The 27,620-nt window shown below is 43.6% G+C and overlaps 1 protein-coding gene across 1 annotated transcript in view; it reads right to left on the bottom strand.

The window, feature by feature from the left end:
* Positions 1 to 27,620, bottom strand: part of GPC1 (glypican 1) — a 146,333-nt gene that overhangs the window by 58,621 nt on the left and 60,092 nt on the right. Inside the window, exon 2 of the mRNA XM_074189489.1 lies at positions 1,399 to 1,557. Within this exon, the coding sequence (XP_074045590.1) occupies positions 1,399 to 1,557 (159 nt within the window). The remainder of the gene's footprint in view (positions 1 to 1,398; positions 1,558 to 27,620) is intronic.

Here is a 27,620-nt window from a genome sequence, read left to right as displayed (position 1 = left end):
GGTCCTACAGCTCTAAGTTCTTTGATCTTTCCATTGACCTGTGAGGCCAAAGTCTATACCCAAGGCTCCTCTGAAAGCCTCAACCTGTGAGATGCAGATCTTGGGGGGCTCTGCAGGGGGCAGAAGAAGAGATGAGCTATTTGCAGGAGGCCCAGAAGCTCCAGACGGCTAATTTCTGCAAGCTGCCAAACAGCCCCAGCTATCTCATTAAGTGACTCAGTATAATAAACAAGCCAACGTCCAAGGATGAATAAAGAATGTCTTACGCGCACACGGATTCCTATTTATCAAACATATGTAGATGCCTCTATGATTAATAAAACATAATTCAGTTAAAAGCCTTGCTGAATTTATAGTAGCTTTGTCTCACCCTGTATTTTTTTTTGATCAAGGCATCCTAATAGGACAACTACTGCCATGCTGAGATTTGTGAAATGTTTTGACATGGAAATGGGTCCACATCATCATTTTCTCTATGCAATCGCTACTGGGTCGGGGGTACAGTGAGTGGGAAACTTCTTGCAATTCTAGAATCCAGAGTTGGAAAGCACTAAGAACCCCATCTAATCTAATTCCCTCATTGTATAAATGAGAAAACTGAGACCTGTTCTTGTTCAGGGTCATCCAAGGAAATGGTAGAAGGATTTGAATCTGGGTCTAATGCGCCTTCCCCATTAAGTTTAAGCCCTTCTATTCTTATCTATTTGTGTTCTTTCAATGAACCCCAATAGAAACGTAAGTAAAGCCCATCTATGTGCATAGACACACACACATAAATGTGGTCACATTGTATGGGCCCCCTGAAATAAGAATGATGAGAGTAACTTATGTATACATAGCTTTTACATTTAGAAAGGGTCACCTCTAGTTGTGTTGATTCCTCTCAGCTGGCTCCAGAGGACAGAGGGAGGCTGGGGAGTTTGCACAGCCCCTCTCACTCAAGTCCAGTTCACTTGCAAGTCATGACATCACCTTCCTGACGTCATTGGTCCTCTTTGAGTACAAAGAACAAACAATAACACTATAACTCTACAACAACCAGAGACATACTCCTTACCATGACCTGTCACTAAACTAGGGTCAACTTAACCTGGAGGGAGAATGGGAATGTCTCCTTGTCAATCCCTCTTTCTACCTGTTACAGAGCCTGAAATTCCCTCATTAGATCTTCCATCATTGGATGGAAGGTTTCATTAGATTAGATTCCATTATTAGATATTTGCTTGTTTGACGCATTTCAGAAGGCGATACCAACCAGTAATTTAGGTACCAAGTAATCTCTCGTGTGCCTGGCTCTAGGAGGGCCCTGGATGCAGATAACTCTGTGGGGTCCCTAGAAGTAGCTTGAGGCTGGTTCTGTGGGCTGGGGAACAGTGGCAGTCAGCTGTGGTCACTTACCATCAAAGTTCCGGAGCTGAGTGCTGAGCATCAATTGCATTGAGCGGCTGGTCTCCCGAAGGGCCCCCTCCAACTCGCTGCGACTCCGATTGGCAAAATTCTCCTCCATCTCGCTGGTACAGCAGGTATAGCCCTGTGGGCAGATCCTTAGGTGTTCACCTGGATAAATGGAAACCAGAGGTGAGCAGGGTTGGAGCTCAATGGATAGAGGACTTGGGGGGAAGTGGCTGAGATAGTCTGTGGCCAATTCTCTGATCTCTCATCAACAAGGATTGGCACAGGAGTGAATGGGGGTGGGGTAGCCCCATCTGAAAGGAGAGCTGGAGATGGAGTGGGGAGAAGGGTTTCAGGGAGGGAAAACTCTGGAAGGGAGGAACAGAGGGCAATTGGACCTTGAAGGCCATACCCATAGAATCCAACATTGCAGAGGAGAGTCAAGGGATGGAGGAGGGTAGGAGCAGAGGCTGCTGGGGAATGATGCAGGTACCAGGGATATGATACATCAAAGAGCCCATCAACCCCCAAGCATTTATTATGTGTGGCGGGGACAATGGAAGGTGCTAGAGACAAAGATGACAAAGTTCCTGACCCCATGGAGTTTATGCTCTAATGGAAGTATACAGAATGAAGACAAGGTAGTTTTGGGAAGGAGGTGGTAGGAGCTTGGGGATGGGGGAATGATGGGATTCTTTGGACCTCAACTTCTTCATCAGCAAAGTCAGTGGGTGAACTAGATGGTCCCTTCTAGAGCGATTACTCTAATCTAATCCTAAAATCCCAGAAGGTGACACTTGAACCGAGACTGAAGGATGCCAGAAGTCTGAGTGTTGGAGGTGAGGAGACCAATATGATCTAAGTTTGGGGGGGCAGTACAAGGAAGATTCAGGGACAGGATATGGAGGATCATAGATGAGATGCAAACAGGTCAGTATGGTTGAGCTACAGAGTGAATTGAGAATAATGTGAAAGAAAGTAGATAGGTATTACAAGACATGGTTAAAGAGACTGATAACTGTCAATTAGAGAGGAAAATCGAGGATGTGGGTACCCCAAGTTTGAATTTGGTCTATAATACTAACAGTCTTTGAGACCCAAATCCTAAATGCATCCATTCACATTGAGTAAATTCCCCTCCTATCCTGAGACTAATGATTGCCTCAAGTTGGGAGGCAAGGGGAGGGATGAGGACAAAGAGAAAAGGATGGTGTGCAGAGAATTAAGAACAGGACGGGGGTGGGTGAGAATGGGGCATTTGTGTCCCAAACTTATCCAGGGAATAAGGGTCTCTCCTCCTCGATACTGATTCTCTGGTCTGGAACATCCAAAATTGTGAGGAAGGGCCATTTGACCTGTCACCTTGCTTTGACAAAAAAATGTAATAAAATTCAAGATGGTGGAATCTTTGAGATCCTCTGGCCAAAAGCTTTTATTTTGTTAATGGGGAAAGTGAGTCTGGGAGAAGTTAAGAAGCAGGATTGGCTTTGTCAAGAACTGACCTTTGGTAAATCACCATTTCTCTGGGACCCAGTTTCCTAAACTGGAAAATTTGAGGATTGGATTAGCTGAGGTCTCAGCTTCCTATGGGCTCTAAAGTCCAAGATCCTTGGATCACAAAGTAGCGACACTAGAAGAGTTACCTAATACTGATCTTTTCACCAGTTCACATTGTTTGACGCAGAGGTGAAATTTCCCAGATGTTTTTTTCTCCTTGAAAACCACATTTTCGTTTCTGTGTATTTTGTTTTGTTTTTTCTTCCTCTGGTTGGGGACAATGTAGTCTATAATCTGTCAAATGTGCTTGTCCTAGCTCTCTGGACTGCTGTCCATCAAGGTTGAAAACTACGTTTTCTTGACTCTTAGCACCTAATGGCACTTGAGGCAGAAGTTGGGGTTCATAGATGTGGGTACCATGGACCAAGACAGGGTGCTACTGTTATGTTCTCTGTCTTGGTCCTTCAACATGAAGCTCACCTACTTCAGCCGGGCCAGGCCCGGCAAGGTATGACTGTACTGGAAGGATTGAGGTGCCCCCACTGAAAAAGCAGGAGAAACTCCCAGGGAGTTCTTTAGCTCCAGCCTACTCAGCAATGAGCCCACCTTATTTCTGGATGTCTCTCCCTCAGGTGACATGACCCTAAACCCAATATTTGCCAGTCCTACTGGGCTGGGATCAATGACATCATCAGGGAGGGTTTGGAGCCAATGAGCTTCCTGTAGGGACTTGGCCTTGGGGAGAGAAGGCTTGCTCCCAGTCCTCTCCTTTCACATCTACTCTCCCAGTGATTTCATCCCATGGGGTCAATTATCACCTTGATGCAGATGACTCTCACATCCGAGGAACACAGGGCCATAAAAACTGGCGCTGGAAAGGATCTTCGAGGCCATTTATTCCCACCCCCTCATTTCATAGATTTTATAGCCACAATCTCGTCCCTGAATATCAGACCTGTCTTTCCAGTGGGCTCCAAAGGGCAATGATTTTCATCTGCAAGTTACAACAGCGCAACTAACTGAAAATGTTAACAATGAAACTCATTGTCTTTCCGTCAAAGTCACTTGCTCCTCCAAATTTTTCTCTTTTTGATTATGATTCTCCCAGCCATCCAACTTCAGAACCTCAAAGTCATAGTCTCTTTCTTTCCCCCTGCTTGGTCAATCCTACAGAAACTCTCACTCCTGTCCCCTCCTTGGCTCTTTTCTTGCTGCCATTCTCATCACCCCCCCACCCTTGGACTGTTGTCTGTGCTGTCTGACTGTTGTCAGCCTCCTTGCTTCTAGGCTCTCTAATCTATAACTTAAGCTTAGACTCTCTATAAAGTCAATTTAATTTTAATCAACAAACATACTCTCTCCCTCTACTCCTTACTTTCTAGTGCTTTTCTTCTAAAGCAAAGGTGATTAACTCAGGGTCTATGAACTTGGTTTGAAGAGTATTGCGATAATTGTACTTCCAAGTAATTCATTTCCTTTGTACTCTCATATAGTTTATTTTATACACTTAAAAACATTTTTTTTTCCTGAGATTGGCTACATAGACTTGACCAAACAGCCATGCTATCTCCCCCACTGCTTTCATTTAAATTGTCTTAGGAAGATTCTGAAGCTTACTTGGCAGGAGAAGGTACCAGACACTGAGGACCTTTCTCAGGCTAAACCACCTAGCATTCCAACATTACCATAGAAAGTGCAACTACAATGGGTTCACCATGTTAATTGAATGCCAAACACATACTTGCCAAAAAAGACCATTTTATGGAGAACTCACCCAGGGCAAGGGCTCACAAGGGGGTCAGAAGAAGTCATACTGGGACACCTTGAAGTCTCTCTTAAAAACTTTAGAATTGATTGTGTGGCATGGCACATGAATCTGGCACAGGACCACCCAGTATGGTGTGCTCTCATCAGTGTTCTATGAGCAAGGCAGAATGGAAGTAGCTCAAAGGAAACGTGAGAAACATAAATTTGAGTAGACACGCCAGATGTTCACACGGACTATTTGTGCCCAACCTGTGGTAGAGCATTCCAAGCTCATATTATCCTGGCCAGCCACAGTTGGACACACTGTAAATTTGTTTCTAAAATAGTGACATCATTTTGGTCTTCTTCAATAACGAAGGACAAGAACCAACCAACTCCCATTTGAATGGGAACTCTGTCAGGGCTGGGACCATTTTCTTCACCTTGGCATCCTGGGTTTCAACACAGCGTAAGTATTAATGGAAGCTTATTGATCGTCTCATGAAGTTATTCTGGCTTCAGAGTGGACAGATTGGAGACTAGAGACAATGGGGACAGGGAGACCAGTTAAATGACATTATTTTCCTGTTCAAAATTTCCATATTGCCTATAGTCAAGAATACAAACTCAGCCAGAGGGCTTTATGGATTATCTAGTTCAACTCCTTCATTTGACAGTTGAAGAAATTGAGGACCTTGGAGGTAAAAGTAATTTGCCCATAGTCACATAGGTAGTAGTAAGTGGCATTTGAATCCCAGATCTCTGACTTGCAAGACCACACAGATGGCAAAAGAAGGGGCCAGGGAGTCCATGTTTTCTGATTCTAGATCTCATTGTACTGTACCCCACTGTCTCTTTAGATGTCTTATTTGTACACTTAATAGTGCTAATATGTAATATTAATTTGAATCTATCATTTAAAGCAAAAATATGATTTAAAGAAAAACTAAAAAGAACCAGACATTATTCCTGCCTTAAGAAAACTCTGAGGGGGTGCCTAGGCTCAGATTCAAGAGGCATCAAGACCAGGGTCAGAGTAAGGGACGAGTCAGCCCAGGGCCCAACCCTATCTTTGGCTCTTTCCCCTAGCTAGCCCTCCCAGGTTGACCCCCACCCGCCCATGCTGTTGGGTAGCAGCTGTTCATTGAGAGACTGGTGACGATCGACCTGCCACGTGCATCCTATTTATATCCTGGGCAAAGGAACCACCTAACTGATCGGCAGGCTAATTACAGAGGTCTGTCTGTCAGTTTGCCATCCCATGAACCACCAGCATCCAAACTCAAAGGTCCACCTTGTGTGGGAGATTCATGTCTCCAACCGACAAATAGTATCAAAAGCAAGGTGGTGGTCAGCCTGGGAACATGCAAGGAGGGGGCCAAGCACAGAAGTTTAGTCAGTATTTCCATCATTAACTCTCATTCTGGGGAACAGCAGAAGTGGGGGAGGCCCTTAGAACAGAGCCATAAACAGGCCGTTCAGGCTGTAATTTGGCAGAAGTTGCTCTCAGTGGTTATTTTAATAGTAAAAACATGATGAAAACGTAAAGAGAAACACAAGATCGGCGGCTGGGGAGGTTGTTTTGATTCTGTTAATTCTGCTCGGTCTCACTGAGCTGTCCTCAAGGGGGAAGCCCCCAAAGACACATTCATCTTGAAAGATGCTTTATAGGGTCAACTCTGGGACCACAGCTTTGGAGGATGGTGGAGGAAGAAGGGAGAGGGTGATAAAAGAGAAGGGAGGGAAAAGGGGGCTTTTTCAGGTTGTCCTATCCACATTTCTGGGCCTCACATCCTGGAGAACCAGGTTCTATCAATTTGCATATCCATAAAATCTCTCTAATTCATCCCATGGTCCTCTCTAGTCACATAGTCAGCATCCTGACAGTAGGCTCATACCACCTGCATGAACTCTTAGAATAGCTTTCTAGCAGGTTTTCCTATTTCCTGTTTCTGTTCCCTTGAACTTGAATTTATCTTTTATAATGCTGCCTCCTTCTCTCTCTCTCTCTCTCTCTCACACACACACACACACAGTGGGAAGCGTACTGGCTTTCTTATTGGAAGACCTGGAAAGTCTCTATCACTTATAATCTCAGGCAAATAAATCTTGGGGGCTTAAGATTCCTCTTCTGTAAAATGAGGAAGTTGGGCCTGATGGGTTACCAAGTCCCTTCTAAGGTAAACCAAGGCGGTATCCTATGTTGCTTGAACCCCTACCCCAACACCTGGTAAAATTTCTCTGTGGAAAATTTCTCTCATGCCAGTTCAGAAGGCTCATACCAACCCCCAATTGAACAACAACAAATCTTTATTAAGCATTTAATACTGAAGAGTAGATAATGGCAGACACTGGAGATGACCCCAAATTTAGGCAAGACACTGCTTTGTTGCTGAGAAGTTTAAAATCTGGGAGGGAGATAAGACCTTAGCACAGATGATTCTAGAAAACCTCTGAGGTTCCTTCTCGCTCCAGATCTACAAGCCTATGACCTTCCTGGCCCTAGTTTCCTCAACTGTAAAATGAATGAGTTGAACTTAGAAGGCCTCTAAAGTCTTTTCAGCTTAAAAATGTAGTCCTTTGAAATGTGATTCTATCTCTACCGAGGATCACAGAGTCCCAGGTTTAAAGCTGAAGGGATTTCAGGGACAATCCTGGCCAATTGTGTCATTTTATGGATGAAAAGAAGAAAGGCCCAGAGAAGTGAAGAGGGGCTTGCTATCACTTTGGCTTGTGATGAGACAGGGTTCCTAAAGGCACTGGCTACAAACAAATCCCTATCTGGGGTAGGGCCTGGACAAAAAGTTAATAACAACACCAGTGCCTCAAGATCTGAAGCAATCACAGATAGTAAGGGCCTTGGCTATGATCAACACTGGGTTGAACATCTGGATGAAAAGTAGAAGGCAAAAGAAATCCCTCAGTCTACCAGTTTGTGATACAGTGGAAAGGGTTGGGTTGGGAATCTGAGGCTTTGGGTGACCATGGACTTGGTCATCTCTCTGGACTCCCAAATCCCCTCATTTGTGAAATGGAGACTATAATACTTGCACGCCCAGTGGGAAACTGAGCAACTCAGAATCATTCATTTATTCACTGAGCAGTAGAGCACCCAGAATTGGCAGAATGGGGTGTATATGTGTGTGTGTGTGTGTGTGTGTGTGTTTGTGTGTATGTGTGCAGAGATGAATAAGTGGGACCCATCACCTGTTTGTTTTTACATAGCTTGAAAGTCAGTAGGGGGCTTGGGGGGGATGCCTTTAACCATGATGCCAAAGGAGAAGCTAGATAGATACCAAACCAAGTCCTAAGAGAGCCAAGATGGAAACCAGACAACTTTTGGTTGGGGGATAGGAAAGAAATTAGGATGCTGCTATCTCTGCTATGCTTAATAAACCCTTGTGGATTCACTGTTTGGTAATCATGAGAATTCCCATAGGTACAAGTTTTGGGAAATGTTTCCCCATACAACAACACAGACAGTATGACCTCTTCCACTTCTCAAGTGAGGAAATTGAGTCTTGCCTTGTCTGTGGTTGTCCATTTCATTGTCTGCCTTCTCTTCCCAACCTCTCCTTACTCCCATAACACGTTACACAAGAAGGTAGGAAGTCCAGGCATCAGGGACAGAAGGGGCAGAGGCAGGGAGGTGGGACAGTGAACGGCTGGTCCTGGGACAGAGTTTGTGATTCTTTTGGAGTTGGAGATTAAAAACAGTAACATTCACAAAAGCCAAAACAAACAGTAGGACCAGAAGGTACTTATAGGGGAAATCCACTATTTGCATAAACAGAAGACAATTTGCAAATGAATCAATATTCATTTAAGCAAATACCAGACCTCTGGGACTGGGGAAGGAGGAAGGCTATCTCTGCCCAATTAGACAAAACAAAACAAACAGCTTCCAAAGGAAATGACTTAAGGTATGAAATTCTTCTAAACCTATAACCCGTAATACTCTGTGTGTAGATTAAGAAGACCATTCTCATAAATACAGGATGGAAGGAGTAGGGTACAGGAGCACTGGCTTAATAGTAGTCTCTGAGAAAAAGATTTGGGGTCTCTAGTGGACCACAAGATAATGGTGCTGATAGAGTGTTTTGATGGTCCCAAAATCCAAGAGTCCAGACCACAAAAAAAGGGATCATTCCATTGTACTCCATACTGACCAAACCACATCTAGACTATTTTGTGCAGGGCTGCATGACGTGTTTTGAGAGCACCATTTTTTTTTTTTTTTAGATTTTTCAGGGCAATGGGATTAAGTGACTTGCCCAAGGCCACACGGCTAGGTCATTATTAAGTGTCTGAAGCTGAATTTGAACTCAGGTACTCCTGACTCCAAGGCCAGTGCTCTATCCACTGCACCACCTAGCCACCCCTGAGAACACTATTTCTAAATGAGAGGACAACTTCCTGTGGAAGCTTGGGTAAAGCAATTTCCCTTTCTGTGTCTCAGTTTCTTCATCTGTAAAATGACAGTTCACAGGATTGTTGATTTAGAACTGGATTTTCCAACCCCTTCTTTGACAGATGAACTTGGGCTTAGGGTTAGGAAGAGACTACCCCAAAGTCTTTCAGGTGGTAAGGGTTACAGGATTTGACCTAGAATAACTCCTCTGTGTTTCAGTTTCCCCACCTGTAAAATGGGGGCTGGGATGGATGACCTCTGAGGTCCCTTCCAGTTTAACCTCTATGATTGACAATACCCCAAGGTAGGAAGATTGGGGAGCCCAGGCTTGTGTGGCCAGTCTTCCAACAGGATTGGAAAATTAAGCTCCTTCAATCCTCACCCGGGTTTACCTGGTGGCTACAGAGCTAGACTGGGCTACTCATTAGCTTTGAGGGGAGAGAATGAATTCAGTCTTCCCTTTACAGCTCACTGGGATTCCATCCCTAAGGTAGGAAAATATCTTCCCAAACAGATGGTCTGTAAAAACAAAGCAAATATCCCTGTGGGCTAATGAGTGAAATATGTACTGTTGGAGGCTGCACCATTTTAACACATTCTCCATTAGATTTTCTCTTTTCCTTCTCTCTTTCTGTTCCTTCCTTCCTTCCTTTTTTTCTTCCTTTAGGACTTATGGTTTGATTAGTATAGAGAATTATCACTGAAGAAATGCTCTCTACCAGGACAGATAGATACTTGCTTTGCAGCTTCTAGTCTCAAACCTTAGGAGGAAGCTGGTGAAACAGTGGATAGAACATTGAGCTTAGAGTTAGGAAGACCTGAATTCAAATCTTGCTTCAGATAATTTCTAGCCATGGAACCCTGGGTAAGTCATTTCTTCTGTTTGACTTAGTTTCTTCCTCTCTAAAATGGGTATAATAACAGCACCTCTACCCCTGAAATTTGTTGTGAGAATTAAATGAGATAATAGTTCTAAAGAATTTAGCAGAATGGTTGTCACATAGACAATTCATATAAATGTTTGGTGAACGTGAACATTTCCTACAGAAGGAACAGGCAGCTGCCTACATGGAAGGTCTTTAGGGGCCCTGGGATGGCGCTACTCAAGCTTGAATATCTAAGGTTTAGATTGTTTTTTTTTTTTTTGGTAAGGCAATGGGTTTAAGTGACTTGCTAAGTGTCTGAGGCTGGATTTGAACTCAGGTTCTTCTGACTCCAAGGCCTGTGCTCTATCCACTGCACCAATTAGCTGCCCCTAAAAGTTTATATTTTTAAGCTAAAGATTTTGATTCCTTCTGGAATACCAATTCCCTATGAGGCAGGTTGACAGGTCTTGGATTTTTCTATTAGATGAAGAGGAAACTAGATGGTAAAGTCAGAAAAGCCTGAGTTCAAATCCAGCCTCAGCCATTTACTGGCTTTGTGGCCTCAAGTAAGTCACTTAAAATGCCTGCTTTAGTTTCCTCATCTGTAAAATGAGAATAATAGCACTCTAGTTCCCAGACTTACTTGTGAAGAGCCAATGAGTTTATATTTGTAAAGTGTAAACCATATATATATATATATATATATATATATATATATATATATATATATATATACAGATGCACACACACACACACACACACACACACACACACACACACACGTGTGCACGCTTGTCGGTGATGTCATTATTGACCTAGGGACAGAAATAACCAAGGTGACTGAGGAATGTAAACATGAAAACCAAGGGCCCTGTCCTAAGTGGGCATTTTGATTTTGGTGTATTCCTGGGTTCCCAAGGTGGAAGGTTAAGGGGGGTTTCCTGAGGCTGGTGCAGCTATAAATGGCCTTTGGTTTACTCCAAGCTAAAAAAGTATAAGCCTTAAGGCTATTCAGGTTAATCTGGAGTCCTGGAGGAGCTGTCCAGGTCCTGATTAGATAGCTCATGCACTGTCATCTCCCAAAGCCAGGACTAAAGGATCGCAGGGCTCCCATGACACAGGTTGGCATTTTTCCTTGCTGTATCTTTTATTTTGGTATCAATAAATTAGAACTGAGACAGTTTCCTCTGAGCCAGAGTCATGTTCTCTCTTCCTTACAACCTGACTGGACCACTACATCTCCAGAGGAAGCCCATTCGAAGCTCCACCAGACACCGATGCTGATAGCAGCCATCTGGACTGATGAAGGATTTGAAGGCAAGTTTTCATAGAAAGGAATAAGAGGGAATCCAAGAGTGCTGAGAAAAGCAAGATGAAGAAAAGCAAGTTCCCTCTAAAATGAGGGAACTGTCCCACCTTTCCTTGAGAGGGTGGGAGATCACAGGTGCTGAATATTGTATCCCATCCATGTCTCCAGAATGAATAGTCCCTAGTGTAGATGCTACATCCTCCCCACTAAAATCAAAATCACTGCCCTCAACCACTATGATCAATTTATTTCATTTTATTTGTTCTGCAAGGCAAATGGGGTTAAGTGGCTTGCCCAAGGTCACACAGCTAGTTCATTATTAAGTGTCTGAGGTCGGATTTGAACCCAGGGACTCCTGACTCCAGGGCTGGTGCTCTATCCACTGCGCCACCTAGCCGCCCCCATTATGATCAATTTAGACATGAACATGCCGGATACACAGAAGTCTGGGTCTGACTTGAGGACTAATGAGAGTTTTTTTCTGATTTAGAAGCAAAACAGGGACGTGTGGGTGTGTTCTACAGAACAACAGCACTATTTTGGTCCTTAATAACAGGCTAATTCTGCTCCTGAGTAGTGGGGTTTCTGAACATTAAAGAATAGACTGGCAATTATTTTCCATAAGGATCCTGCCCCTTTTTGCGTGACAGAGGCCACCCACAACATCCATCTCTGACCCCAACTAGAGAGATCTTGAATGAATCAGACATAGTTTACTCAGGCACCTCCCAGTCCTTTTTAAGTTGTATTCACAAGTGAATGCTCTTGGGTTGAGTTCCTTCTCTCCTTAGCTTTCTAGCCCTGAGTACATAGTAGGAGCTTCATACATGCTTGGTGATTAATTGGAAACTTCTCTTCCAGTACTGAGGTACCTAATTCAATCAGGTCCAATCAACATTTACTAAGCATCCATTATGTATGAAGCATGAGGAATACTACTGGCAAAGCATTATTTTATGAAGAGGAAAAGGGAGATTAAAGTAACTCATTCCACAGAAGTAGAATCAGTAGAGGAAGGATTTGAACCCATGACTTTTTGACTAGAGAGTCACACTACTGAGTTCAATACATTACTTTTTTTCATGGAAAGCCCTTCTGCCTACACATTTTGAGTTCAAATTCCAATGGATCCAAAATGTACATGAGGAAAAGGGTTGGTTTGCATGTGGCATGCGTGCACGTGTGCACACACATACACACACACATTTTTTGGTCTAAAGTTATAATTTCATCAAGGCATGGAATTTCCAGTATGGAAAATCCCTCCATAGATGCAGATAGGTAACTGATCTGTAATTTATAGTCTTAGAGACTTGGGGCCACTAAGAGATTAAATGATTAACTTATGCTCACACAGCTAATATATGTCAAAGAGAGAATGGGAAGGCTGAACCAATGTAATAAAAATGATAATGTTCCCTAAATTAATTTACTTATTCAGAGTCATACCAATAAAATTACCAACAGATTTTTCTATGGAGATAGGAAAAAAATATTAACAAAATTTCCCCGGAAGAACAAAAGGCCAAGAATCTCGAAGGAAAGCTGGGGAGCAGATTTGTCAGAGATAGGGGTCCTCCATCCATTGGGCCATGTTGTACTTTTTTTCTGTGAGGATGCACAGCTGGGTGGTACACTAAATAGACTGTCAGGCCTAGATTGAGGAAGACTCATCTTCCTGAGTTCAAATCCAGTTTCAGATAATTATTAGCTGTGTGATCCTGGGCAAGTCATTTCACCCTGCTTGCCTCAGTTTCTTCATCAGTCAAATGAAATGGAGAAGGAAACAGCAAATCACTCCTAGTACCTCTGCCAAGAAACCCCCAAAGAGGTCATGAAAAGGTGGATGTGACTGAAAAACAATTGAACACACATATGATATACATGAATGAATCTATCTAACGTTGTACCATCCCATGATTTCATTGGTGTTGAAACTTCCCTATGGGAACATTTCTCAGCAAAGGCTCTATAACTGATGGATATTTTTTATCCCCTAGCATTCAACACAATGCTATATATTGAGCAATCGCTTAATAAATGTTTGCTGAACTGTCCGGATCAAAACGTTTGTTGACAAGGGATTAAGCCATCAGCAAGCACCACTGAACCATCCTCTGCTCTCCTCCCTGTTTGGATAAGCTTTCCTGCTTGACTTCCTAAGTCACTATAAGGAGGCCTCCTCTCTAGATGTTTCCATCAGCACCCCCCACAAAAAAGCCTCTGAGTGTCTAAGGATTGAGTCACTGATCCTTTGGGTGGGAAAAATGCAAGGCAGTATTGCTTAGCAGTGGATCAGAATTCAACTCGTTTCCTCTCTGTGTGATTTAGAGCAACTGGTTTGACTTCTCTGGGCCTCAGTTTCCTTGGTTATGAGGGACACAGCCTCTCAGGTCCCTTCCAGCTCTAGTTCAATGCCCTATGACCTCTTTGTGACTCAGCATCCCCATCTATAAAAAGAGGGTTGGATTAAATGGTCTTTGAAGTTCCTAGACGGATGAACCTCTGTATGTAATTATCCTGAAGGATAAATTGGGATATTCTCAGGTTCTGTGGGACTTTCAGTTCACTTCATTTTTCTGGTACTGGGATGCCAGAAATACCACATCAGGTTGGCCTTCCCAGACTGGATCATGTGGAGAAATGTCTCTGAGGAAGAAAGGAGTGATGACAGAGTGCGTGGGGCCACAAATATTCCCAAGAGATCTTTTTTTTAATGACTTCTTTATCCCAGGGAGAGGAATGGTATCTTTGAAGGTCATGTCTGCAAAAAAAAAGGTGTGTGTGTGTGTGTGTGTGTGTGTGTGTGTGTGTGTGTGTGAGAGAGAGAGAGAGAGAGAGAGAGAGAGAGAGAGAGAGAGAGAGAGAGAGAGAGAGAGAGAGAGAGAGTGTGTGTGTGTGTGTGTGTGTGTGACCTAGGGAAAATTAGGTAGTGCAGTGTATAAAGCACTGGGCCTAGAGTCAGGGAGACTCATCTTCCTGAGTTCAAAGTTGTCCTCATACCTAGGACCTGCATAACCCTGAGTAAATCACAACTATTGCCTCAATTTCCTCATCTGTAAAATGAACGAGAGAAGGAAAGTCAAACCACTCCAGGATCTTTGTGAGGAGAACCCCAAATGGGGGCAGGAACACTCTGAAATGTCTGAATAATAACAACGAAGTGTGTAGACAAAAGACTAAGAAATGGTGGGGATCAGGAGAGGGTTGACTTCCTAAAGGCATGTCATTTGATGGAAAGTAGGGGTTCCCTTTCCCACAGTAAAAAGCCTGGTCTCATTCCAGAAGCCCTTATCAGCAAACACAGTTTGTGTAGCAAAAATTAACAGTGAGCCCAGGGTGATAATAATGCGTCTGCTTCACTCAAGAGCCGGGAGTGAGGAGAACCTTTTTAGCAACCAGAATAAAAATACCGCCTCCCCAAGGAGCGCCTGCATTAATTATAAACCTAAGCAGGTTTTCCACAACACCTGCCATGCTTCATTTCATCATGAGGGTGACTCATGGGCACCTTTCCTTGAAAGTGTCACCCACTCATGGGCCTCATGTGTCAGTGGTCTCAGCCCTCCCATCTCTGGGACCACCCTTGGTAGCTGACTGAGTTCATAGGACCACAGATCTGGAGGTGGAAAGGGACCCTCTAGTCCAGGCAATTTACTCATGAGGAAACTGAGGCACAGAGAAGTTCAGTGACTTGGTGAAGTTCACACAGTTTATAGGATGCAATGATGACAGTTGGAAATGATCCAAGTGACCCAAGAAGTCACTGAGTCCACTCCCCACCTTCCCATTTTATGGAGGAATTTATAGAAAGGTTATTTGACTTCTATAAGACCATAGACTTGGCAAGTTTTATGAGCCCAGTTCTTATGAATCCGAAGGCCACATTAGTCCTACTGTACCATGCTCCTTCTATCATGGCCAAATTTTGTCACTGAGTCACTAGGTGACCTTGGGCAAAGGACTGCTCTTCTCCAGGACCCAGTTTTCACCACTCACTATGAGCCTTCTCTACTCCTCCTCTGTAAAATGAAATATTGTGGGGTTAGTAAAGAGAACACTGAATTTGACGTCAGTGAGAAGATCCGAGTTTGAATCTTTTCTATTTTGTTCACTTATTTTCAGAGTAGAAAGAAACAATGAAAATCATCTAATCCAACTTAAGAATGACCCAAATCTGCTCCCTAGCTTTCCCAACTAGCAGTCATGCAGCCTCCTAGTGAAGACCTCTACAGAGAGGAAACCTGCTCACTCTGAGGTCCTCTACTGCTCTAAGTTCTAGTATCCTGAAAAGATCATTTCCTCTGGAGTCAGAGGACATGGGTTCAAATCCTGTCCTTGTCCCTTTTCCTACCTTTGTGACCTTAAGACAATCACTTCAGCTCTCTGGGCCTTGGTTTCCTTATCAGTAAGTGAGGGAGTTAGACTAGGTGGTCTCTGAAGTATCATAATTCCATAAAGGTCTCCAAGAGGAAGGGGCACTCATGATGTGTCCATGAATGGAGAAATATGAAGTAAGGCTCTACAGCTAACCTGGAATCAAACTGTAGAAGGTCTAGAAATCCAGGCTGGAGAATCTGAACTTTATCAACTGGTAATAAGGAGCCATTGGAAAGGCTAGAGAAGATGAGGGCTGGGATGAGGGTGGTTATGGGAAATTAATATGTAATGGGAATGTCCACTTAAATTTCTATCACCTTGGACAAGTGGGTGCCTCAAGGAAGGTGTGGATGCTGCTGAGAGAATGACAGAATCATATCAAACAGCACCTGTGATAAAATCCCAGGACACCATCCCTGAAAAAGCCCTGGTTGCAGAGTCATGAGAAGTAGGTTCAAATCCCTGTTCTGGCTACACGACCATGGGCAAGTCACTTAAACCCTCTGGGTCTCCAGGTATCCAGGTTGTATGACTGTCTTCATAGGAGGACTTTCAAACCCCACCATCTTAGACTACTGATGGAAGTGAAGGGATGTTAAATGGTTCATTCTGGAGGTCAAATCTGAACTCAGGCCTTTCTGATTCCAAGCCCTGCAGTCCATCTACTATTCCATCTGTGAGAAAGGGATAACAATAATTGTGTTATTTCTCTCACAAGCTTGCTATGAGAAAGTGCTATCAACCTTAACCACTAAATACATTGTGAATGATTCTATTTATAACCTTTAAAATACTGTATAAATGTTACAGACACCATCATCTTCATCCTCCTCCTCATTAGGATGTACCTGGTTCCCTTTAGACTGGAGGGGTAGTGTGGTGATAAATTTCTACCCAGAGCCTGGAGGACAGACTGGATAAACTGAGCTTCCTAGAAGATAAGCTTCTCCAGGCCAGGAATTCTTTTGTTTTTGTATCTCTAGAAACTAGCACAGTGCTTATCACATGGTCCATGCTTAAATGCCTTCTAAAGACTGTATTTGTTAAGAGGTTTACTGGCATCCTGAAACCAAAGGTCAATTAGGAGACCACTAATGCAATTACCTCCAACACAGTACAAGTCTTAACAGGAAGTTTTTCAAACTCTTAAATGAACCACAACAGATTTGGAAGTATCCTGAATACACACATTATTAATTAAATACAAGACCTAAGTGATCTATAGAAAGATGTATTTTTTTCATGAAAAAAGGACAATTAATTGTCTCTGAGAATATGGTAAACACAGGTGAAAATTCTGACCATAGTACATTAAACAAGAAAATATCATTTCAAAGAGTAATAATAAAGGTTGTTAACCATTACATAATGATAGATTTGTAAATTAATGTCGTTTATTCCTAGATAGAAGCCTGTGAAATACCTCAGATCTAAAAGTGGAATAGGGAAGCTAGATCACAAAGCTGGATGGGTTTGGAGTCAGGATGACCTGAGTTCAAATCCAACCTCAAATACTTATTTTCTATATGACCCTGAGTGGGCCACTTCCCCTGTTTGCCTCACTTTCCTCATTTGTCAAATGAGTTGGAGAAGGAAATTGTCATTCTGCTACCTTTCCCAAGATCCCAAGTCTTTGCCAAGGCCACAAAGTCAGAAATAACTGAACAACAACAAAAATGGAATCCAAGGGACATACCCATGAATAAAGAGGCGCTGAACAGATGTCAGTCATGCACGTTTGTCTACAAAAACAGAGAAGCTTTATGGCGAATCAGGATTCATTGAGTCCAGTCTTATTGATCATTACAGATTATAGAGGAAAATGGTAGACATTTTGCCAGGCAATGTTCCAAACTTAGCATCAACTAAATACTTAGCAAGATATAATCTGGTGACCAGAATTATACATCAGAGGTTTGTTATTCATAAAAACAGGGGACAAATACACATACTGCAAGCACAAGCCTCAAACTATCCTTAGGAATTTAGTCAATACATTATACTGGCCCCAGACCATATCAGAGACTGAACTCTAACCCTCAACCATCTGGAGGTTTTGCCATACCAATCATTCATAATCTTTTTTTTAGGTTTTTTTGCAAGGCAATGGGGTTAAGTGGCTTGCCCAAGGCCACACAGCTAGGTCATTATTAAGTGTCTGAGGCCAGATTTGAACTCAGGTACTCCTGACTCCAGGGCCAGAGCTCTATCCACTGCACCACCTAGTCGCCCCCAAATTATTCATCATCTTAGAAGCATATCAAAGATAAAGTTTGTAAAAAAGTACAGAAAGCTGGGACAGATCAAAATCATGAGGGAACAGGGTGAAGTATAGCTCAACCTCATTGTTCTGTCTGCCACTGAATTGGTACCAAGGATGCTTTCAGTGAGCCTGGAAGCCCCAGAGAGTTGTGATTGTCTCAGTTTTTGTACCCAAGAACTCAGCTAGTAACTTGGAACACATTGGCTGATTGATTGATTCAACTGTAATACCTAATTATCTTATCCAACTCTTCTGTGGTTCACAGAATATTAAAAGTGAAAGAATCATAGCCTTATAGAGACTTATTGCAAGACAATAACTACCTGAACTTCTTTCAACAAGGCGGGAACATAATTATGCTTCAAATTTATCCAGTACTCCAATCTAACATCCATCTCTGGTATGAGCCAGAGATGAAGCAGTCCCTGCTCTCAAGGAGTTCCTAGTCTGTTAGCTTGTAAAATAGTTGATAAACATCATGTCTTTTGATGAGTTAATATGGCAAGAAATCATAGCCATTGTGTCTATGTTCTATAGACTTTCCCTGGATAAAATGTCTCTGTTCAGAGGAGGGAGGGAGGGAGGGAGGGAGGGAGGGAGGGAGGGGAGAGAGAGAGAGAGAGAGAGAGAGAGAGAGAGAGAGAGAGAGAGACAGACAGAGAGTGAGAGATCAGATAAACAACTTGGTTCCTGCACATTCTTATGGAAACTTAGAAGGGCAGTGGAAACCAGGAAAAAAAGGGGGGGGGGAGAAGGTGTTAGTGTTAGAGGGGGAGGAATAGCTTCTATTTTAGGGAAAGGCCACCTGTTCATCTGGGACATGACCTTCATAAAATAGCCAAGTTGAAATTGGGGGAGAGGAGAGAGAGGGAGGAGATGAGGGGAAAAAGGAATTGGTGGGGAGAGAGAGGGAGAGAGAGAGAGAGAGAGAGAGAGAGAGAGAGAGAGAGAGAGAGAGAGAGAGAGAGAGAGAGAAAGAAGAAAACCCCTGTTCTCCAGAGAACAGCTAGAAGTAAGGAGAATGATCCCTCCCCATCCCAGCTAACCCAGGGGCTGGGGAGGGAACTACTCCCAATCTCTTAACAATCTGGTGAGAGAGTCAAGGCTGGCAGTGTCAATTTTAAAGATAAAGAGATGTAACATAAAGGTAAAAAATAAACAAAGCTGTTGGTGGTATCTTTGGCTCCCAGACAAGCCCCAAAGATAAGAAGCAGAGAGTGCATGTGTACTAAGTCCACCAGAGGCTACACCCCCAAACTTAAAAGGATTAAAAGAGACCAGGGGAATTTAGATCCTACTACCCTCTAAAGTAAAGCAAAGTAGTAAGAACAACTTTTTTAAAAACCAAACTGCATCACTTTTATTCTGATTCCATTGAGTGCGTTATCACAGCCATGGAGCTGATCTCATTTTCAAGTCCAAAGGTTCACTTATGTCTGATTCTCATCTAAAGGCTTTTGGGGGGTAAACAAAGGAAGCCTAATGGGCCAAAATTTCACTTTGTGAATAGACAGACTCATCTGTGTTCAGATCTAGGACACCCTGTCGCATCACCAAGGCCACTTAAATTTAATCAATCAAAACTATGACTGGTTGCTACTTTGATCTGAGCTCCAAGGTATGATGGAGACATTCCCGGCAACGAATATATAGAAGCTCTCTGGAGACAAGATTGATTTAGAATACCCTATACTAGAATGGAAGGGCAGCTAGGAGATGAAGTGGGTAGAGCTCTGGGCCCGAAGTCAGGAAGACCTGGGTTTAAATCCAGCCTCCAGTTGTGGGACCCTGGGCAAGTCATTTCACCTTGTTTGCCTTGGTTTCTCATCTGCAAAATGAGCTGAAAAATAAAATGGTAGATTACTCCAGGATCTTTGTCAAGAGAGCAGGCTATGATTGAAATGAATGAATAATTAGAACAGAAGTTTCTTGAGAACAGGGACTGTCCTTTCATCCTTCCTGCCACTCCTCTCTTCTTCCTCTCCTTCCCTTTATAGGGAGAGGTGGTGGTTCCAGTCATGAGAGTCAATGAGAGTGAGAGCAGAAAAATTAGAAGAGGGCCAGGAATAGAAGCCACTGTTAATTGGACAGGGACCAGAAAAGTTCTGAGGCTCACAGAATAGCTACAACAGAGTAAATATTAGCAAGGAGAGGGAAATATTTTTGACAATAGAAGACCAGTATTTAAAATAAAAAGCTTTGAATGTCAAACTGCAAAGTTTGGCCTTGATATGGCAGCTCATCGAAAATCATTATAGGCTCTTGAACGCAGGATGAAGGTTGAAATCCTTGCTCTGATGCTTATTATCTGTATGACCCTGAACAAGTCACCTGGTCTCCTTGGGCCTGTTTCCTCCTCTGTAAAATGTGGGGGTTGGACTAGAAGACCTGAGGTCCTTTCCTCTTCTAACTGGAAGGTCTAGCAGCTTGCCTAATGTGATATGGGCAGTAAGTCATCACAGGTGGGATATGAACTTATTTCCTCCAACTTCAGAATCACTGACCTTTCTCCTGTACCAAGCTTTCCACCCTTAAAGGTGACAAGAGAAACAGACGAATAATTAGAAGATATTTTTGAGGTCATTTCGTCTAACCCCCAAAACTCTTTCCCCCTCCCAATTCCCATTTTCTAGACATACCCACACGAACAAAAGTGATGATAGATTTTAGTAGCCATATTCATTGTCAGAGTAAAATAAGAACCCTTTAATCAACCATGTCCCTTTCTAATTCTGCCACCTCCAATGGCTCCTGGTGCAGTGGCTAGAGCACTGGCCTTGGAATCAGAAGGATGGGAGTTGGAATCCAGCCTCAGACACTTGCCACTCATTAGTTGTGTGACCTTGGGCAACTCACTTCACCCTGATTGTCTCACACCAAGTACCATCTCCAGTCGTCCTGATTCATATCTGGCTATTGGAACCACATGGCTCTGGAAGAGGAACTGAGGCTGGTGACAAACTTACCCCTCACTCAAATCCAATTCATGTGCTCATCATGGCATCATCTCCCTGATGCCATGGTCCTCATCAAAGATGAGGGATAAACATTACTAAGAGAATAAAGTCCATTTTACAGATGAGAAAACTAAGGTTTGGTAGTCTTGTCTCTATCTCTCTTCCCCTCCTCCCCTTAGTAGTATGAAGTGAATTGCCTAAGGTCACAGAGCCAAGATTTGAACTCAGACCCTAAGCTAGCAAGTCTTCCAACTTCCCTAGAAACTTGTTGATGAGCTGATTGCGGCTACATCAACTGCATTGCACATTAGAGGTGAAACTTGCAGAAAATAATTGGAGTATGGAGATGTTTTTGCTGTCTCCTTGAAAGAATCATCAGAAACTCCTACATTCATCAAAGAGAAGGAGAATTCTCCCTTTGGATCCCAGAGTGTCTAATTTGCAAATTCTCTACTAGATTGCTGGGAAATGACCCAAACGTACTAAGTTGCCTCCTGCATCAACACTTCTCGAGAGCCACCTCCCATATTCCTGCTGCTGTCTGCCTATGGAAGGGTCGGCCATTCAACATCAGTTGGAGTCAGAGAAAAGCATCAGTTGGCTTTGAAAGCATCTATGGCCTCCAGGAAGGCACACCACCATTTTCCTATGTCTTACAACATGCTCTGGGGAGAAGATATTAAAAAAATTAAGGTGTATTGATTGACAGTCACTTCTTGATGTCCAAGAAAACCCCAGATCGTTAGCATGGACGAAGAGAAAAGGGATGTGTTCCTAGGAGGCCAGCTCTGGAAACAAAGGTCCTCGGTGAAATTTTCCCAATAACTCTCACAGTACAGGATGGAAGCTGGCTGGCTTTTAATCTAGACAGGTGGCCCTGAGGCAACTGCTGTTCTACTTTCGCCCAGACTGGAAGCCCCTAGGCCACATGTCAAAATCACTCTGGTCTTGGGCTGGCTCTGTGGGGAGCAGGGAGGGGTCTCCATTCCAAGAGCCTAACCCAAACAGGTTAGACCACCTCCCCCCCCCCCCAAAGTTGGCCCTGTTATTGCCTGGAGTTACATGAGAGTTAGCCGTTCTAAAACTCCCACACAGACCAGTCTCCCATAGCATGATGGCCTCATGCTGCCATTTCAAAGTCATTTGGAGGAATGTGCAGCCCTGAAGTGGGGCCCTGGGGGAGTTACCTTGTCTCTTTTCTCCTCCCTCCTCCCTTGGGACTTGGGCAGGGGTTAAGCCCAAGGGGGTTATGGGGAAAACAGGACTGTCTTGAACCTGGAAGAAAAGGTCTGTTGAGGTCACTGGGAAGAGAGGGATTCTCTCCTGTCTCAGTCTGAAACCATAATAGCTACAATTTACCAGAGGGAAGGGGGAGAAAGCTCAATGAAGGGTTCTTCCTGATCACTGGGGAAAGGAGAACATGTTTTATTACTTCTAGTCTATGAGTAACATCAGTGGTTGTCAAAGCTCTTTGCCCACACATAGTCCGCAAGAGCTTCCTCCTTGGCCTCCCTGCCTCCAGTCCCCCTCCACCAACTCATGTTCCCCATGATTTTTCTAAAGTATGGCTCCCCTAATATGCCACCCCGACTCAATAAATACCAGAGGTTTTCTATCACCCCAAGGGGCAAATCCCCAAATTCCCTGGTTTGGCAATGAATGAGGAACGCCTCAAGCTGGGCTCCAACGCAAAGCCCGGCTAAATGGGCCTGTTCTCTGTTCTTCATCTCTCATCTCTGGGCCTCCGCACTGTCTCTCTCTCTTATGTCTGGAAGGCACTTCCTCCTCCCTGTCACCTCTGGGCAGCCATTCAAAACTCAGCACCATAAGCATCTTCTATGGGAGATCATCCGGGATGGGTTCCAGGGCTAAGACCTTCTCCTCTTCCTCTCTAGCTGCTCCATCTGCACATATGTATATGCATAGATCTCTATCCATCTATGTGGATATGCACACACGTGTACACACAGACACACACAAACATATCTACACATGTGAATGTGCACATGCATGTGTGTCTGTGAATAGATCTACAGAATGTGTGTTTTGCATAAGGTCTTGTGGACACAGACACTCATTTCACATATGTGTATGTTCATATTTGATACATACTCACTGGCATGGGTATACATACAGGCAGGCTTACCATGCACACACACATGTGTTTTGTATACAAACACAGTTTACATATGCATAATTCACACTGTGCATAGACATATTTGTATATTTTCCACACACACATACATGCCGATACACAGGTATGTGTTGCAATGACGTTCTGTTTGTACAGGCATGTAAACTTTCACAACATGCATGCGCACATACACGCTTTTACATCCTCGTGTATGTGATTGCCAGACGCACATGCACACACAAGTATGTTTTTGCACCCTTGTATATGTGATTGCCAGATGTGCACACGCACACACACGTTTCTACATCCTCATATATGGGGTTGCCAGATGCACATGTACACACGTGCATGTTTTTGCATCCTTGTATATGGGATTGCCAGCTGCATAAACACATGTATACTTTGTACATACATGTATGTGTGAACAGGTACATACATCCATTTGACTGATGCATCTGGCAACATAGGGCTGTGGGAGATGTACACGTCTGTCCACACATGTGCACAAAGGGCAGGCCCTTTTGTATTTTGTCTCTGTGTCTCTACTCCTCAGCACAATGGCAGTCAGAGCAGGGGGGCTTGATTGCTGGGAGCCCCTGAACCACTCAAGGCCCACAACATTCTTCTCCCATTGCAGGAGAGGCAAGGGAGTCATCTCAGAGAAAGAGCCTCAACAATGCCATGGGGTCCCCTGGTCACCGAAGCAGAGGGGCCAGAGACCTGAACCCCAGGTCTCTCCTTATTATGGTTTTCTAGCCTATCAGCTCTCTTGGGATGTTGTCCAGCTGTGGCCTGGCCTGCAGCATTGGGACTGCTGGCCACAAAGGACCAGAGAGAGGCTAAGAAGGAGGGGGGCTCAGGATTGGCCTCTCCTGGCCCCTTCTTGAAGTGACCCGTGGGAGACTTGGATTCATTTTGTGGTTATTCAGCATATAGCTCAGAAGGTAGGGCTCACTCCCACCCCCGACTCTCCTCTCTCTGTATCTCTGTCTACCTTTGTCTCTGTTTCCTCTCTTTCTGTATCTCTCTGTCTCTATCTCCTGACTCTGTATCTATCTCTGGTGTCTCTCATCTTCTCTGTCTCTGTTTCCTCTCTGTCTGTCTCTTTATCTCTGTTTCTGACTCTATTCTCTTTCTGTATCATCTCTATCTGTGTCTCTGTCTCTGATCTGTCGCTATCTCTGCTTCTATCTGTCTCTCCTCTTTCTGGGTGTCTCTCTAGTTCCTCTCTATCTGTCCCTCACTCTCTCTTTCTCTGTCTCTGGTCTCTCTGTCTCTCTCATCCCCACCCTGCCCCCCTCTTCCCTGAGGCCACACCTCTAGTACCCCAAACCCAACCCTGGTCCTTGACTCTCCCAGGTAAAACTCTCCCTGGTCTCAGGTTTCAAAGGCTCTGGGGAAAGTCAGGAGAGGTAGAAGGGGCCTCAGGGTTTGAAGTTTAATGCTCATTTACTTTTCATCTGCACTTCAAATAACCCTGGGAAGTTCCCTGGCCTGGCCCTGGGTTCCTAACTTTGGACTCTCCTCAACCTCCCTCCTCCGCCCTGCCCTTCCACTCAAGGCAAGCTGCCCAGAATCCCCCTCCTCTCCTAAGCAAACACCTATCCACCTGCAGGAGGCTTCACCTCCCACATCTAGGATCCAGACTGGCTAAGCCTTCTTTCTCCCTTAACAGAGCCAGAACAGAAACAAAAGTCCCTCTCCGGATTGTTCCAGAGACTTGTGAACACCTACCATAGGCCCTCCCTCTCCGACCACTTGTATTGAGGCTTTCTGGGCCTCAGTTTCCTCATTTGTAAAATAAAGAGATTGGACTCCTGGCTTCTCTGGCTCTTAAATCTAGAATCCTTCAGTCTCAATTTATTCTGAATATGCTGACAGTCCATGCTCTCTTTTCCATAAGGTACTTGAGGACAGGGACAGTTTTACATTTGGACACAGGTTAACAGTCTCACACATCCCAACTCATTTCCATCCTTCTCTTCTCTGAGGGACATTAGGATTCTAAAGCCAAGAACAAATACCCAGTCCTCTGGGGCACTGCCACTACGGGGGCCGGGCACTAAAAAGGTAAGAAAGCTAGAATGCCCATGGTACCCCAAGTTAGCCCTTGGAGAAGGCAGGCTGGACTCCACATCTCCACCCACCCAAGGGGAAAAAGCAGAGATTCCACTTCTTTCTCACTCAGAGAGCCAATCACAAGCTGCAACCCATCTCTAACTTGTTCCATGACAAGACCAGCCAACTATTATTTTGTTTTTTTTTTCTCTTTTGCAAGGCAATGGGGTTAAGGGACTTGCCCAAGGTCACACAGCTAGGTAATTATTAAGTGTCTGAGGCCAAATTTGAACTCAGGTCCTCCTGACTTCAGGGCCGGTGCTCCATCCATTGTGTCACCTAGCTGCCTCAGTCCAGACAACTAATGATTGAATATCTGTTAAAGAGATCTGAATATCTTTACTGAGAACAGACAGTAACAGAAGGGGAGCATTGCATACTTTCACAGGTCTGGAACCGAAATCATCAAATCTATTGATGTTAAACTCAAAAACCTCCAGATCTCATACATATTGACTTAGAAAACCACAAATTGATATTATCTATGTCATATTGCATTTTTATTTATTTTGTAAAACATTTTCCAATTACATTTAATCTAGTTCCTGCCACACTTAGGAGTTTTGCTGGATGCTTGAGAGGTGCACTTGATGCCTCTGTTCTAGTCCAATCCCCCTCATTTTACAGAAAAAATGAAGTCTAGAGAGCTGAAATGACTCAGAGTCACATAGGTAGCCTTTGAACTCAGATTTTCTGACTCCTGGAACTAGAACTCTTTCTCCCCTCCCCCAATTTATTTATTTCTCCATTTTTTCCCCAACTACATGCAAAGATAATTTTCAATATTCATTTTTTGGGTAAGGTTTTGAGTTCTACATTTTTCTTCCTTCCCCCTTCCCATGATATCAATAATCTAATATAGGATATACATCTTTCCATATTAATCATGTTGACTAGTGCACTCTTTCTGTTGGACCATTTGATCAAATCACTCTGTGCCTCAGTTTCTACATTTGTAATTCAACAGAGTTCCATAAACATTTATCTATAAAACCAGACATCTTTTAGTTCTAAAGTCTATTATTCTATCATCAGATGTCAAAGAGGCTTTTGCTTAGAGAGAACAAATGACTTGGAAGTTGTTGATGGAGAAGTTTTAAGAAGTCAGGTGGCACAGTGGTTAGGGCCTGATCTAAGGTATATAAATCATAGTCAGGCTCTGAACCAGTCTTTCTTCTTTCCAGGCCAGCTCTATTTCACCCTATTGCCTCACCTCAAAATGTACAGTAGCTAGGTGCCACCATGGTATATAAGTGCCAGTCTGGCAGTCAGGAAGACATCTCCCTGAGTTTGAATGCAGCCTCAGAGACTTACTAGCTGGATGACCTTGGACAAGTCATTTAACCCTGGTTGCTTCATCTAAAAAAGGAAATGGAGAAATAAATCTGGCAAATTACTCCAGAATCTTAGCTAAGAAAATCCCAAGTAGGGACCCAAAGAATTGGACACGACTAAACTCTAAATTTAAAATATTCCTATAAATAAATGGTGCAGAGTTAAGGTTCATGGTTTCCTTTCCTTTTTTTTTTTTGTATTTCTTGGTTTTACCTTCACAGTCAAAAAAGAAATCTTGAAGACCAAAAAACTCCAAAAAATAAAAACAAAACGGAAACCAATGTCTCTCCTTCAGTCTGAAAAAATGGCTGAAGGCTGTACATCATCTTCATTTAGGAGTTTTCTAGATTCCCTTCATTCTTTTCTAGTACATAGCTTTGCCCCTGGGGCTGAGGGAAGCATTAGTTGGGGCTTGAAAGAGCAGTCTGAAGTGGGATTATTATTATTAAATGGGATGCCCTGAAGGAATGAGCACTAATCTGTTGATCCCAGGGTCTAGCAGTCCCCACAGAGCTCAAAATAATCCCAGAAAATCTTCATGAATAGAGATTGGCCCACAGAATAGGAAATTCTCTCTCTCAGGTTCCTAAAGCCAATAAATTGCAGGTCCTGGAGAACCCAAGCCCCGTGTGTCACAATCCATTGGTCTTTGATTCTCTTCCAGAGCTCTTCTGTGGAGGCTGGGGTGGGGCTGAGAGCTTTCTGTCCTTGGAATACCATGGGCCCCATTGAGGTCTGCCATGCTGAGATAAATGGGAAGCCCTAGACCTCAGTGATGAGGACCGAGCCATTAACTCCTGAGAGTAAACTCAAGCCCAAAGGTCCAGAGAGCAATTTAAATCGAGAGCTCATTTCTGGGGATGACAGCATGGGATAGAGCTAGAAGGGACCTGAGAGGCCCCCGAGTCTAGTCTCCCCATTTTACAGAGGAGGAAACTGAGGACCAGGGAGAGAAAATAATTTATGATCACAGGCTCCTTGATTTAGAATTGGAAGGAACTTCAGATTTCTAGTCCAAACTCCTTATTTTGTAATTGAGGAAACCAAGGCCCAAGGGAAATGAAGTCACACACATCAGAACTAAGATCTGAATCCAGGATCTTTGTATCCAGAACTAGTATTTTTCCTATTTTGTCCTACATTAGGAGGTAATAAAGCTGCTTACCTCTAATTGTCTCTAATCTAGAATTTTCACTAATACATCTGGCTAAT

Source organism: Macrotis lagotis, chromosome 5 (genome assembly GCF_037893015.1).
Source record: "Macrotis lagotis isolate mMagLag1 chromosome 5, bilby.v1.9.chrom.fasta, whole genome shotgun sequence".
NCBI lineage: Eukaryota > Metazoa > Chordata > Mammalia > Peramelemorphia > Peramelidae > Macrotis > Macrotis lagotis.
The sequence above is the reverse complement of the archived record's forward strand: the minus strand, read 5'-3'. Positions and strand labels throughout refer to the sequence as shown.